At 34.5% G+C, this 15,816-nt stretch overlaps 2 protein-coding genes across 5 annotated transcripts in view; one reads left to right on the top strand and one right to left on the bottom strand.

The window, feature by feature from the left end:
• The window catches only part of LOC118742629, a 191,735-nt gene that overhangs the window by 167,923 nt on the left and 7,996 nt on the right, over positions 1-15,816 (top strand). The window contains exons 1-5 of one of the 4 annotated variants that reach the window (XM_036474845.1): positions 10,571-10,710; positions 10,755-11,027; positions 11,108-11,189; positions 11,257-11,431; positions 11,525-11,622. In XM_036474845.1, coding sequence (XP_036330738.1) covers positions 11,010-11,027; positions 11,108-11,189; positions 11,257-11,431; positions 11,525-11,612 — 363 coding nt within the window. In that variant the 5' untranslated portion in view covers positions 10,571-10,710; positions 10,755-11,009 and the 3' untranslated portion in view covers positions 11,613-11,622. Of the gene's footprint in view, positions 1-10,570; positions 10,711-10,754; positions 11,028-11,107; positions 11,190-11,256; positions 11,432-11,524; positions 11,657-15,816 lie in introns of those variants that run through there. The other 3 variants (XM_036474843.1, XM_036474842.1, XM_036474844.1) reach the window with 3 other exon arrangements.
• Positions 1,351-2,123, bottom strand: LOC118742628. The gene is made up of 2 exons (XM_036474841.1): positions 2,013-2,123; positions 1,351-1,937 (listed from the first exon to the last, which is right to left on the bottom strand). Exons 1-2 carry the CDS (start codon positions 2,022-2,024, stop codon positions 1,563-1,565), a joined length of 387 nt encoding a protein of 128 aa, XP_036330734.1. The 5' UTR covers positions 2,025-2,123; the 3' UTR covers positions 1,351-1,562.

Here is a 15,816-nt window from a genome sequence, read left to right as displayed (position 1 = left end):
TTTTAAATAATTTTTTTATTCAATCACATCCTAGAGTTTTCAAAGTCCTTTAACAAATCCTGATGTCCGAGAGAAAAACTAAAAACGCACTTATACTATATTTGGCTCCTAATTTTGTGAATCTATTGATTTTTTCGTGGGTTTTGACAATTTTTGGTTTTTGTCGCACGGTGTAATAAATTGAGCCTTGAAAACTAGTCTTGTGTCATTTTATAAATCTCTCATCACGCCCGTCCTAGGATATAAGGCGTCCTTTGACGTTTTCAAGGAAAATATTTCCGGGCCTTATGACGACGACAAATACCGCGGACGATGGAACAATGAAATATATAAACTGTCCAAGTATATTGGCATTGCATGTATAGCGATTTAAAATACAACGAGGCTATGCTGGCTTGGTCATGTCGTACGCGCCAGTACTGCAAATATTCAATGTGGTACCCCCGGTAGTAGCAAAGGAAGAGGAAAGCCTCCTTTGCGAAGAAAAAAAATTGGCTGCGTTTCCAATTGAAAACAGTTGGAACGAAAGAGAGATGTCTGGCGAGCTGCATGATGGGACTCGACTGTTACAACGCCAAAGTTGAAGGAGAAAAAGGCCTTCGAGATACACGAGTTCTGAGGTGATGAAGAACGGCACGCAAATATATAATAATAATAATAGTAGATTGCCGCTTACACAAATGTATGTTGGTGTTGGGCCGAGATTCTCCTCCGAGACCTACAGTTTTGCACGGACTCCAAACGGCGATTGTATTTTTATAAAGAGCTATTTTTCATGGCAGAAATACACTCGGAGGTTGCTATTGCCTGTCGATGGGCGACCGCTGTTAAGAAAAAAACCTTTTTTCTATATTTTTTTGCGATAATGCCTTGACCGGGGTTTGAACCCCACCACTACACCACTGCAACCGCCAATAAAGTTCAGTGTAAATACTTAAAAAGGATTTATATAAACCAGTTGGGCAAGCCTGGCCAGTTGATCTCAGCTTATATGTAGTACATATTTATGCATACCTGATTGACTTTTTTCGAGAAATGCTTAAAACTCTTTCAGTTGTGTGTTTGGAGATGAAACGAACTCCCCTTGTTCTTGCGATGCCTAAATATTTCTTACCACTTGACCGATTTGCAGTTACTGGGCTCTGAAGAAACTTTTCTAAAAATTTTAAAGAAGACGTGATCATATATTTTATTTACATATATAAACTTTTATTTTGTATGTATTTTTTCTGTTGTTTTTAACCGACTTCAAAAAAAGCAGGAAATTATCAATTGGTCCGACATTTTTTTTTTTTTTTTTATGTATGTTATCGCATAACTTTGGACCACGTTAACTGATTTCTATAATTCTTTTTTTAAAGGAAATGTGGTACCCAAGAGCTGGTTCCATGCTAATTTGGTTTAGATTCTGTTATTGGATCATGAAGAAATGTACTTATATGATAATTGAAGTCGGTTTGGTTTTTGCTTAAAAATTACTTGTTTATTACAATTTTTTTTTTCGTTTTAACATTATTTCGAGTAAGTCACTTTTGTCCATTTTATCCACAACCATCAAAAGTTTAGTAGATGCTTTTGTAGGTATTATATGGATAGAAGTTGTAGTAGTAGTTGTATGGATAGATGTCTGGATAAGAACGCACCACTGGCGATAGATACGAACTGATAACTGGTGTGACGTGTGTCTTTACTGCCGGCGCTACGATTGGTGTAACAACATTGGCGCGATTGTGAACGATGGTAGAACTCTGATGAGACACAGCTGTGGGCACACTGTGAACCAAATCGCCTACTTTGGCCAAAGTGGGTTCGTGTATTATCGAGGTCGAATAAAGTGTTGGCGATAAATGGATTTCAGTGCTCTCAAGGTTGTCTGGGCTTTCCCGCTTTACGGTTACTTTGCCTACAACGGCGGTAACAAGAAAGAATAATGCCACCTGTGGGAAAGAAACAAGAAATAGGTATACATATTTTTAAAATGTGTGTACTATTTTGAGACTTTTTTAACTTACCAATTTGAACATTTTGTCGCTTCTTATGAAAATTCAATGACAGAACTGTTTCAACTATGGTCTGCACTCGCTGATTGTCGCAAAGCGTATGGATGTCCTAACCGCTTAATGGCAAACTTATTTATACCAAATTCGAGTGTCATTCCCAAAGTGAGAACCAGAGCAAAAACAAAATTTAAATTGGTTCTGTACAAAGTAAAAGGAGCATCAGGGATATAGTTTCCATTATTTGTTTTTTTTTTTCTTCTTATCTTAAATCCCTGCTTCGGCATGTGGCAAAAGCGATAAGACAATTTAGTAAATTTTGTAGAAGCGATATTGAAAAAAGTGAATGTTCGTTCGGCTGCGGTTGTTATTGCTGCACGCTGCTGTGAACATTTGCTGCACGCGCGACTATTTGGATCCATAATGAGCTTACGTGCAAACCTGTTACCTGATATTTCCGTACCTTTCCACTCATACGTATGTAAGTATGTACATACATACATATGTACATACATATATGCAACTACATGCTTATGTATGCTTACCTAAATACATCTTACCCATGCCTCGGAAAATTGTTTTAAATTGCCTCGGTTCTGTTATTGGTGTTATGCGTCTGCAAATGTTGTTAATGCTGTTAATTATCTGCGTAGCGTAGCGTTGCAAGTTCAAGTGCAAGTGCGCTTACGAACACAATTGGCTGCACGCAGGCTTTTTTTTTTGTTGGTTGTTACATCCAGTGTATTTTGTTGTAAATGAATGTACAAGTTGTAGATATTCTTAGCTGGAGTTCTTACATATGTACATAACCACGTGTGTATGTGCATACATAACTTGCGATCTTATTAAGTTTTATTTTTATATTTTGTCTAAATTAACAAGTGACAGCCAAAAAATTCTGAAAGCCGGCAGTGCCTACATATATACATACATACTATACATAAATAAATGCATGTTTACATTCTTACCTTTATTTACATGTTGTGCGTATGCCGTAGAGGTATGTATGAATCCACTGAACAGCAAACGTAAAAATCCATTTCAATAAAATCTGGTAGTATTTATTCCTCATTCCTGCCCACTAGTGTGTGTGTGGCTGGTCGCCAATCCATAATTTTTTTTTTTAATCTCTGGGTTTTTATGAAAAATAGATCTTTCATCAAATATTTGCTATTTCGGAGGATCGCTTCTAGTCCTTGCCGCATTAGAATACAAAATTCGGATAGGTGGTGGGCGTGACATTTACTATATCCACCCCCTAGTGTAGTGGGCGTGGCAGTTCGCCAATTTCTGCCAGTTTTCATACTTTTTCTTTTCTTAGTGAAAGTACTTCAAATACGTTTACCACCTTTCCTGCAACTTTTAGGGATCTATGAAATGTTCAGTCTATGGGAGATTGGCGACTTGGACGCAAGGAGACGCAGATGAAAGTTGTCTTGCTATTAGTTTAAAGTGTATAAAATATATTTTTTTCAATTACCCTCCACCGCACGGCGCCGCAAGCTGCCTATAATAATAATAATTGATTGGCGCGTACACCTACATATGTTGGTGTTTGGCCTAGCTTCTCCTCCGATTTGTGGCGTGCGCCTTGATTCTGTCACACAAACGGGAGGAACCTACAGTTTTACGCCGACTCCGAACGGTGATTGTATTTTTATGAGAAAAGCTGTCAAGTACTTGTTCGCCTCTCAACATATTGCGGCCAAAAGTGCCTTAATTAATCCGTACGAAGATATGGAAGGGAAGCACAAAAAGTAACTCACATCCCATCCTCTTCAAGTCAGAAGGGGCTAAACATGAACACCCTCTACAGTCGGATGGACATTCAAGTTTTTATGTCACGAGAAGTCACAACACAACAGTAGTCACAGTGAAAGAATATTCCTAGCTTGACCTCCTCAGATTGAGAGCAACATAAGCTTATCATCTGTAAACAATACAAAGGCCTTTAGTAAGGTCGGCTATAACGTCGGTGGTGTATATGGCACTATAATTGCTTGCCGACCGTTCTGTGCTTGGTTCTTCCATTTTATTCGATGGCGCTTCCATTTTCGTTTTCGAGGCGAAGGATCTTCTGTCCGGAACATCATCATTAACATAGCCATAAATCTTCTCTCGAAAGACCCAAAAAAAAACTCTCATCTTTGTGCGACATCATGCTCCGCGCGATATAAAAAAAAGGACATGATGACAGATTTTTGCGTAATTTTTGTTCGTCGATAAGGGGCTCTGCTTTTCAATTGTCTAAAAATCCCTTAGTAACTCCAGTTGGCAAGAGTTATCCTCCGCTTGATCTCCATGCTACATTGTGAGTAATGTTATTGCTGGATCCTAGATATATAGAGCCCTTTACAACTTTACAATTATAACAGACAACAATGACGTGTTTCGCAAAACAAGAAGGCTTTTTTTTTGTTGTCTGGAGGTACTCTGTCTTGTTTTCATTCACCAACCCCTTGCTGCCCTAACGAGCCTGGGGTATACTCTGTATTGCGATTCGAAAAGCAAATCATTAGGATTCGAATACTTGGCACTACGAATTTAGTGTTAGTTCGTGTCGCATTTCGAATCGCATTGATTTTCCAATCGAAATACAAAGTAGACCCCTGCTGGTGTTGAGCAGCATCATGCTTTTGCTGTATGTGATGCCACTGCGATGCAGATGGGCAGCTGGTATTCTGCTTTTCCAAAATCGAATTGAAAAATGCACACGATTGTGGGACGCCTTGCCCAATTTATACGGAGCTAAGGATTGTGATCAACGTCATTCTACATGGCCATATAAGCTATACGGTGATTCCTAATTTAGACATGGCGTCGTTGGAGCAGCTTCTATGAAAAGGTGATACCAGTCGATGTGCTTATAAAGGGTCTTTTCGGATTCGATGTGCTGTGAAAACCTGATAAATGGTGGGTTACATACTGGTAAGGCTCAATCAGCTTTTTAATATAGGATATAATATGCCGCATCAAGAAAACCTAACCCTTCTTGGGGATTGGGTAAAACACACAGGGCACGTCAGGTAGAGAATACGATACCAAGTAGCAATACTTCTTGAACGAATCAAACTTACACAAGTCGGAAATGAAAGACGTCCAACTTCTCTTTTTCTAAGTAAAACTAAATGCAATTTAAGTTTCCACTAGAGAATTTATATTTTGCTGCAAAATGTCTTCCGGTGCAGACTTCTAGTAGATACATATGTACGTAGGTACGAAGTATGCATGTAAAAGTTAACTAACTGTCGGTCAATGTCAAAATATTTTCAACGCAATAATCGCTGGAATGAGTTCTTCCGAAAATAAAAAGGCGGTAGCAATCGGCCGCGCTTAATGATCATAACCCTTACTACCCAGAATTCTCTTTTCTGTGTTGTCGAAGAAGAGGGGTAAATCTTCTTTCTGCGTATGCGGCCTACAACTGTGCTTAGGAATCAGTGTTGCCATTTTAGCCGTTTTCCGGCTAGATTTAGCCGGTTGCGATAGCAAACAGCCGGAGAAATTTCGATTTAGCCGGCAGCCGTTTTGCAGAAAAAAATAAGTCGTTTTTAGCCGATTTTGCTCTTTGCCTTGTTTTCTTAAATTTCAAATATGTATATATGTTTCCATTTTTGACTAAGCGTCCCAAAATCTGTTAGAGATCGCTACTAGCCTTATCGTGGAGAAAATTTTCATGTCAGGCAGGGTTGTATGAAATTGGGCCGATTTCGCTTATTTTTATGTTAAACGAAGAAGGGATTTTCTTCATAAAATGTTTGTTATAAATGTCTTAATTTTAAGTGTGAAGTTTTATTCGCAAACTAAGAAAATAAGAAATTGTTTCCCTGTTAACACACTCAAGATGCAAATTTGCAAATTCGCACATTTGCAAGTTTTTCAACCAGTTAGTGTCCACGGTTGCATTTCAAACAAAAGAAATTTGTATAGATGCTTTCCATTTCCAGACAACCGGTCAGGTACGAGCATGATTTTTAATTTCGACCAAACTCAAATACATTGTTTGTTGGTCCAAATAATGAGACACACGTATTTTTTCTTTTGGCTCGGAAAAATTTTTCGGCCGAATTAAACGCGATTTTGTTTTTCAGGCAAAAAAAGATTATTCGAATTGACAGTGAGAATTTTTTTTTAAATGCCCATAACTTTGTCAAAATTTAATAGATTCCAACAATGTTTTTACTCAAATGTCAGTAATTCTTGTCACTTCAAGATAGAATGACATAATTATTGATTTTCATTATTTAAAATTTTTTATTTAACAATAAACAAAAAGTGCAAATTTTTTTTTTAAATTTAATTTTTCAAAAAGTGTATTTTTTTTCTCTCAAACTTTTTTACCGGGAAAGACACACTTTGAACTACAATCAACCCAAATCTCTAATAGCGAAGAATTTTTTTTTTCTGAGTTATGATTTTTTATAGAAAATATACGTTTTTGTGGTACATACTACAATATTCTTATATTGTTTAACTAAATGGAACATATGTATGTAATATATCAGCAAAAGGTACAGCCGTGATCATTTTTTGTGTATCAAATAGATATTAGAACACACTTTCCACCATACAGTTTCAATTATAAAAAGCGGGAAAATGTGATTTTGTATTTGTTTAGCATTAATCACGTAATTTTTTTTTAATTTTATTTTATGAAAAAATCAATAAATTTTTTAGTTTTTTTTTGAATATTTTGGGCTTTAAAGTAAAAAATAATAATATAACTTAGGTATATGAACTGAATGATAAATTAGTTATCATTGTTTTGACCCATTACTTTTTTTAATCAGTAATGTAGTTCATAAGATATTAATAGTTTTGTTCACACGTTTTCTGGGCTTCTCCGGTAATTAGAGCGTAAAATTAAGTTCTTTTCACATGTGTCAAAAATGTGTCAACACTAGGGTGGTCCAAAAACAGTAATGCAGTCGGAATTGTAATGCTCTCACCCAGTGGCGTAGCCAGGGGGGATATACATATATATATATATATATATATATATATGGGGGGATAGATCACCGCTCTCCCCCCCTTCGTCATTGAACTACAATTATTTACTTTTGAATTAATAACACAATACTATTTTATCCTTCTGATTTAAAATTATTTTTATTTCAGACGGATGACAAATTATCTTTTAATGAATATATGAGTAGTCCACTTGCAAACAGCGTTATGTGATTTTATAAAAGTAAATCATAAATTAAAAAAAAAAAGTCTACGACAACAAGTAACATCCGAACTGTATCTTTTTTTATTACCTGAAAATTTGGATAAATAAGAGCCTAATACCATTAAAAAATAAAATTGCAGTATGGTAGATTTGCAAATTTTATATTTAAAAATGTAATATTGCAGTAACTTTTACATAGCTAGCTTTTTTAGCTTTTCGCGTTCTCTCCTCTAGGAAGATTGGTTTGCTTCTTTTTTGCGACTTCTTCCACCAGGCACCGAAACTACTACGTTTTCTTGCAGTTTTCTAAGTTCATACGAAGAGGAGACATTTGAAAGTGTATAAATAAGTATTATAGCGACTTTTGCAAGAGTAGTTAACATTTCATGCTATTTTTTTCAGAATATAGACAAATTTTTCACTCTGCTGTTAGTGGACATGAAACCCACCAAAAACTAAAAATCTGCAATTTTGCAAATGGACTACTCAATTGTTGAATATGGGTGTTTCCAGCGGAAGGTCCACCACGACAAAAAAAATAAAAGTTTTATATCTAACGTATTTACGTGCCGATTTGTCTGCATTTTAAAATATATACTGGCTATGTAAGTAGAATCATGTTTGCATAAAATGGTCTTCCTAGGTGGTGCCAAGGTCGAGATATTTCGAAAAACCGTATTTATGGTCCAATTTGGTTCGAATTTGGCGTATGTGGTTGAAACATAATAAATCAGAGATTTCTAATAAATTGACCCTGAATTGGCGCTGAAGTCAAAATATTAAGTAAATTCTACATAAAATACATGTTTTATTTGCGTTGAAAATTCATTTAAAAGCAATATTAACAAAAATATAACGATGGAAATTTATGTCACGTGACGCCACGTCACGTCACGTTTCACACTTGGGGGTTGTAAAAGAGAATTGAAACAATTTGCATTAATTCAAAAAACTCTAAAAACAACTAGAATTGCTCCAAATCATATTAAAATAAGTTTCATGAAAATAGCCATCCACAATTCGCAGAGTTTTGCGATTTTGTAAGAAAAGAAAAAATCAACTTCCATTTTTTGTCACGTAACGACACTCTCTTTAAATACTTATATTTCAAGACCAAGCAGTTCGATTGATTTCATTTTTCGGTTAAATATAGAGCTAGTTATGTGCCATACAATGGCCCAAAAAAGTTAAAGAAAACAAATGGTATTCCTTTTTTGTATCACATTGAAATCGTACGACTGTCACGTGCGCCACCATTGGAATGTCCATATGCTATCTTATTTGTCCCTTCTTTTTATACAATTAAGGAGCGGCTGAATGGTTTAACGATGTTAGCGGTACATAATGATGTGCCGATTACAACACAAGAAGTAATTGAAAAAATGTGTGTTAAGCAACAAAGATTAAAAATCGCTTTATAAGTAATAAGATTTTGTAGACTTGTACATAAATAAATGTAAATAGATACGCGTAAATATACAAATATGCAGATATATTCAATGTGTAAAAACTGAAGTGTATACTAACGAAACTTCTACAAAACAAAACTGGACTACACACTAATTAATTAAAATGGTGTAGTAATTTAATTTTTTAAATTTAACTAAAGCATGAATTCCCCAGGGAATAACCGAGTAGACAAAAAATATATAACGGTAGAAATGGCACATATGTACATACATATATGAAAGAATGCCCACAGGCGACGCACTATAGGCAAAACACGAGTTTTTTTTACCAAAATCGTAGATCTTCGCTTAGAAAAGAGATACTGGAATGCAGCATTTAACCCTTTAATGCAGAGTCTGTCATATAAGAAACGCTTTTTAACCCTTTCAAGGCAGAGGAAAAAGGTTCTCAATATGCTTTTGAACGTGCTTTTTCTCATGTTGACGTAGATATTAATCGTAGAAAATTTTTCTAGAGTAAAATAATAATAAAAAAAATAAATAAAAAAATAAAAATATTAAAAATAAAAAGTACGTTGAAAACATATTGAGAACCATTTTGCCTCTTCCTTGAAAGGGTTAAAAAGCGTTTCATATATGGCAGACTCTGCATTAAAGGGTTAAATGCTGCACTTTCGTAAAGATATCGACCAGTATAACCATTTTTGTTATATAAATTTTTTTTGTGAAAGCTGATAGTTTACGAGTTATTAAGGTTTAAAGGTAGCTTTTCTTTTTCCAATCTGGCCACTCGGGTACAGCATCCAATGTCCCAAGAATCGAGTCTTAAGATAAAATAAAGAGAAATCTTTCAGAAACAGTGCTAATGGTGTATTAAATATAGTGTTTTCTAGTGGAATGGGAGCCAAAATCCAAAATTAAAAAAAAGTAACATTTTGAACGGTATTTTGAGGGTTAAGTTATTGTTGTTGTAACTTCTCTATAGTTTTTCTACATTATATGATCATTTATCTTCACGATAAAAAAATTTTCATTTTATTATCTCTTTTCTAAGCGAAGATCTACGATTTTGAAAAAAAACTCGTGTTTTGCCTATAGCGCGACGCCTCTAGCCATTGTGTATCACAACTTTAAGTTATCGATGCAAATTTTTTTTAATTCCCCCCTTCGCCAAATCCTGGCTACGCCACTGCTCTCATTCCCTAGGACTGTTCTATATCGAAAAAAGTATATCCCTATTTTTTTATTTTGTAATCAAAAAATATTTAGAGGTCGCTCAAAGTTTTCCATTTATTTTTATATGGGGAAAAAAACATTTCGTATAAATGGCATAGAATTCTTGAAAATCAACATTTTTCGATCGGAAAACTCTGGTACTCTTCAGGAGACTTTCAATAATAATACCCATTTGTTTATTTAACCGCCCATTGCATTTTTCGGGGGTTTTGTGGTTTTTTTGCGGACCTATAAATTATAGTTGTGATGAAAAAATTGTTAAATAAACTATTGGGTATTACTATTGGGAATCTCCAGTAGATAAACATAGTATATAAAAATCAAAAAAAAAATAACGCTAAGGGCCTGTTACTCAATGTCTGGTTAACACTAATCTCCGTTTAAACATCATTATCGACGTGTTCGGCTCCATGCATATAACATGGAGTCGGTAACGTCGATAGCGATGTTTAACCGGAGATTAGTGTTAACCAGACATTGAGTACCCGGCCCTAAATATCTTTAAAACTAGAAAGCCCCGGAATTTGGAGGTGGGTATATTTGAAAAGCGGAGGAGCCCAGCTTTCCAATGGCATAGTCAAAATTTGTCGCCCGGTAATCGTTATCTCCCCAGAACGGGAATTGCCCCTCTGGCTCAGCACCTCATAATTGTTAAAAATATACAACCCATAACACTTGGCACAGTACCTAAATAAAATGCCCTCAGACAACTTGTCAAACAATTCGTTGGGCCCGATACCTTACGAAGTTTGGCAACACTAATTGTGTCGATAAGGCAGTTTCCATTGAACACTGCAAATTCCTGATGTGACGTGAAACGTGCCGGCGTATTGTGACAGTGGTTTTGTGTATTTTCTTGTATATTTACTCGGGTATAAATCAAATTGTCGTCAAAGTATTGAAATTTACTAGTGTTAAAGCTAACAATTTGTTTTTCAGGGTATCAACTTGCTGTGAGTAGCGGGCATTGTGCGTAAGTACATACATCCATATTCACATTGCGGAATAAGTAAGCTGCATACAATTGGAACTACAACTCGACGCCCCGTGCAGTGCCTCACAAACTGCAAACTGTTCATATTTGTTTACATTTCACACAGCTGATTTTACAAGAGCGCTCAGTTATTTACCAATAGGTGCATTCATATCAAGACATAAAATAAAACAGCTGCAATTCTGCAAATCTTTATAAATATGACTTTTGTCGACACGGTGAGTATAAGCCTTTTGTAGACCAGCGTATTACTTGCAATTTTGGCATTTCTTTTCCCTTTTATTCATTCTTAATACAGGTGCGAGAATTTCATGCTTTGGGCTGTGATGATGACATAAAGTGTGCTCTGGGCGTTCGAGTATGTTTGGACTTGGAATGCGGTAAATATACTCTATGCTTGTATAAAGCCTTCACACAAATTTTAAAGGAATTTTTTTCATTTTGCAGATAAACGTGTTACAAAATTGTCGAAATGTTACGATTCGGAATTGAATTTGGTATATTTACAAGGCGAACGTGATAATGCAGTTGTCACTTTTGTGCCTGTTTTGTCCAGTCAACCATTAAATTTCGTTGAAGTAGAAAGTATTCAAAAGAAATTAATTGGAACGGATAGTAAAAGGTAAGAAATTTAGAATTTAAATAAGTAGTATTAGCACATGTAAACTGAATTTACTTGCATACCTACCTCATATATTTTAAATTTATATTTTAGCGCTGCGATTACTATAGCTATTTGCGACACTTCAACGAATGTTCTTTACTACGAAGTAACGCCAGGTGTGGTCGACAAAAAATTATGATTAACTAAAAGTACGCAAAGTCAAAAGTGTTACTGATTTGAAAAGTAAGTAAATATTATTTATATCGTCGATGTTTTTGCAAAACCGCCTATCGACCAATTGCAAATCCGCCTATCTTTATTCTTTCTTTATTCTTTATTTAAAATTAGTACAATAAGACATTAGTCTTTTGAAGTACAACAGCAATATAAGTAACTAAACAGATTTAGAGGTAATATTAATACTATTAATGCTGGGAATAAAACAATAGATGTACAAACTAAAAATTATGGACTAGATAAAAACTTAAATATTAAGAAGGTTCATCAACTAGACGAGAAATATGTATGGAGGGAACTTTTAAAGTTGCTTTTGTTGAATTTGGTTTTAACGGCATGAGGAATAGAATTCCAAATACGAATAGCGTTAATGAAAAACAGTCTGGCAGAGTTTTTAAAGTTGTATGAGGGCAGAATTAAGTCAGAAGAACGTTCCGACTTTGGAAAAATAAGTTTGTCATACAGATAACGTGGGGTTCTCATATGTATAAGTTTATAGAGGAAAATGCAGTTCCTGGCTTTTAGGTAGTCTGAGATGTCACATCCCAGCAAAGAAGACCTCCAAGCGGATATATGGTCAAATTTCTGTAATCCATACACACTCAAATTTTACAGGAGATCGAAAAAGAACGGTTTTTTTCTTTGGAGGCATTGCCTCGATGGGGGCGGTATTTTCTCTAGCTATTATTTTAAAAATCTGTGGTTATAATAACGATTTAACGATTTTTATGCATAAATCTCGATGCCTAGAGTTCAGGGTTACCAAATCTCATTTTTGCCACAACGGCGGTTTTGCATCTGGTTTTGCCAAAACATCGACGATATATAATGTACATATTAGCGTGGGCCGAAAATCCGCTTTTTTAGAATTTTGATTGGTAATAGCAAAAATATTGTTCATTATGCTTTAAGAAAAATCTGTGTGAAATTTGGAATTGTTTGGTCAATATCTTAGGCTCGCCCAAGTCCATCAAAGTTCAATATGCCCAAAAAATAAAAATTAATAAACAAATTAATTAATACATTTTTTTTACTAAAATTGCAAAAATCTTCGAAAGTATTAGTCCTACATAATTTGGTATATGGACCTTTTTTGTAAAGAATCGAAGTTAGCTAAGAAACAAATTTTTTTAGTACTTGAACTTTGATGGACTTGGGCGAGCCTAGGATATTGACCAAAAAATTTCACATTTCACACAGATTTTTTTTAGAGCATAATGAACCATATTTTTGCTATGACCAATCAAAATTCTAAAAAAGCGTATTTTCGACCCACGTTAGTACATATTACATACTACATTACTTTTTTATTACACAAATTTTTAGGTAGTGAATTGTTAAATTGAGTTTTAAATAATCGTTGATTTTTTTGCTGTAGCGCACATAAATAATTATGTATGTATGTATATTAGGGTGGTCCTTAAATGTAGGAGGCAATTTTTTACATCAGATTTCCTAATCCTCAACCCCTACGTCGTTATATGACATATAAATTTTGGTCTCGATTGGAGACGGTTAAGGCGTTGTGATTGCAACTCGAACAAGCCCATCCATCGCATCCACGGATGTCTAAAATTCCACATTCGCAACATCCCTAGTATGTGCATAGCCTTGTGGTCAGCTGGTTAAATCAAGTGACATTTTGACTAGTTTTGGCTATTTTTCTTGTGTTTTTTTAATGTTTATATTTTTTTCATACACATATAAATCCACATTTCAAACTTCGTACAAAAATTATGAAAATTCAACAAACTAACATTTCCACCAGAAAATTTTAAACTTTTTATTCAGAAATTTTGGGTATGCGGTATTGTAGCTCATTAAATTTTAGTACGTTAAAGTGCCAATTTCAAGACGAAAGAAAATTGCGTTGATTTTTAATAATTTTTTTGGCTGACGGTGCTGTGCATTTTCTTCCATATAAAATATGCTCGACAATTTCGTTTGTATGGGAGAAAAAAAATTAAAGTTGTTAAATCTTCTTAGCTAAGAATGTTAGCTATTATCATTCTTAGCTGTCGCACTATTATTTTTTGCACACAACTGTACATACATAGATTTAAAATATTATCTTCATTTTTTCACTTATTTCGCCAATAGTCTTTACTTACCTGTAATTGAGCCCGAAGTTAAAAAGCAAAAGAAGAATTGCTTAGTTCTAATGAAAATTTCTCATTATTTTGGTAAACCTTTTTATTGACTGGATAATTAATTTTTTGATTCATCTTCAAGAATATGTTATAATCACTTTTACATTTCTTCCTTTTTAGCGCTCAACCCTTTCTTATTTTACTTTATGAAGACTCAATTTTTAATATGTTTCCAACATTAGTGTAAAAATACGTACTTTTTTATCTATACAATATTAATTTTAAGTTAATTAATTAATTATTTTGTTTGCACAACATGCAAATTTTTAATGGCTTCATTGGAGTTACTGTTCTTTAGTGCATATGAATTTGTAATTTATGAATGTTTTTGACAATGCTAATGGGGTTTAGCTTTTAACCGGTTTCATAAATTTTTGTAAATACATTTTGTATAAGGTTTCCATTCATATGCAATCAGGCACATAAAACGTTAATTATATGTAATACAAATTAGAATTTCTTTTGTGTTGCACAACTACCGGAGCAGCTCAAGGTTGCAACAGTTTTTTTTTTTTTGTCGTTGCAACGTTTCCAAAATTTTAACGCAACAATCTCTTCTCAGAAACTCGTTAAACTTTTACAAACTTTTTTGTCTTAAAACTCAAAATGCGAATTTAAAATTCATGTTGATTTTAATAAGAAATAGCTACAACTCCTCTTTTAATTTAGACCTCTTTAATGTGTACTCGTATCTTTTTGTGATGCTACATCGTTATAACTACCGCGAAACCCAAAAATTTCAGTCCTCAGTTATTAAAATAAACAAAAAAAAAAAACAATCATAAAATATTTGTCTCAGTAATAAGACTGGACATTTAAAATGGATTTCATTCGACGAACTGGTCACAAATCATGGCAGCTCTCCAAAGCTTTCAAATTTCCGCGTACCCTGCGTATCAGTAGTATAATCGCCAATCACATTGGGTACTTCAAATACATTTTTCACTTCTTTCTCAGTTGTTATTAAAAAAAAAGTAAAATTTTTAACCGACTTATAAAAAAATTAAAGCTGTCCCATTGGAAAACCGGTTTTTACCATACAATCCGTGCAATCCGTGAACCGAAAGACTGCCCCGAAAAAGCAAAAAATGTAAATAGGCCAAACCGCAACACTGAAATTTACGAACGAAGGGTGATTTCACGACTAGAAGACTTTCAAGGCACGCGACATGCGCCATTCCTTCAATTATTGACAGTTGTTTTTCGAGGCTGGAAAAGTTTCGAGGTTTTCGAGCCATTTTCGAGTTTAAGGGAATCCCCTTCCTATTGAAGTAAATGAACGATGGTCTCCGAATAATCGGTCCTGTTACGGTTGCCGATGTCGACATCGATGTAATTTTTTGTCAAAAAATAGCCCTCATCACTCCTCACCAATGTGGTTTTGCGAGGAACACCTTTCCTTAGAAATCTTTTACACCTCTTGCACATTTACTGCACATTTTAATGGGAGAGAATTTTAAATAAGGATATTGCTTTAAATTAGACAATTTACTGAAGTGCTAAAATTTGAGTAAAATATTTTTCGGTATTCAGTATTAAGGGAACTCGTTAAGTTATTTTTAATTAACCAAATCTACTTCGTCGCTGTGGCTAAGTGGTTAGAGGTGCTTGCTACCACTCCGTTTTTTGCTAGGACCACTCGCCGCTAGGCATGCAATGGCAAATCTTCGAGTGTATTACTCTCTTGAAAAAGCTTCTCACATAAAGCATTTTGTTTTTCAGAGCCCGAAAATGAAATTGCCTCCTATGTAGATTACTTTCAAGTAGAATTTATCTAAGGCGGTGCTACCAGAACAGCTCTGATTTGATTTTTATCGGTACACAAATGTCAAAAATTCATATTCCTTCTTATGATTCTCTTTGCAAACAAATTTATATAAGTATCCCTGTTGCGTGCTCAATTTTAAAGCGATAGGGCTTCCATCATCGATTTTTACTCCTTTTATTTTTGTATGAAATGTCGTAACGGAAAATAATCATTATTTTTTAAATTTTAAATAAAAAATGTTCTAAGCT

Source organism: Rhagoletis pomonella, unplaced genomic scaffold (genome assembly GCF_013731165.1).
Source record: "Rhagoletis pomonella isolate Grant_MI unplaced genomic scaffold, Rhpom_1.0 Rhpom_scaffold_00007, whole genome shotgun sequence".
NCBI lineage: Eukaryota > Metazoa > Arthropoda > Insecta > Diptera > Tephritidae > Rhagoletis > Rhagoletis pomonella.
Note: the sequence above shows the minus strand (reverse complement) of the source record. Positions and strands in the feature narration are given on the sequence as shown.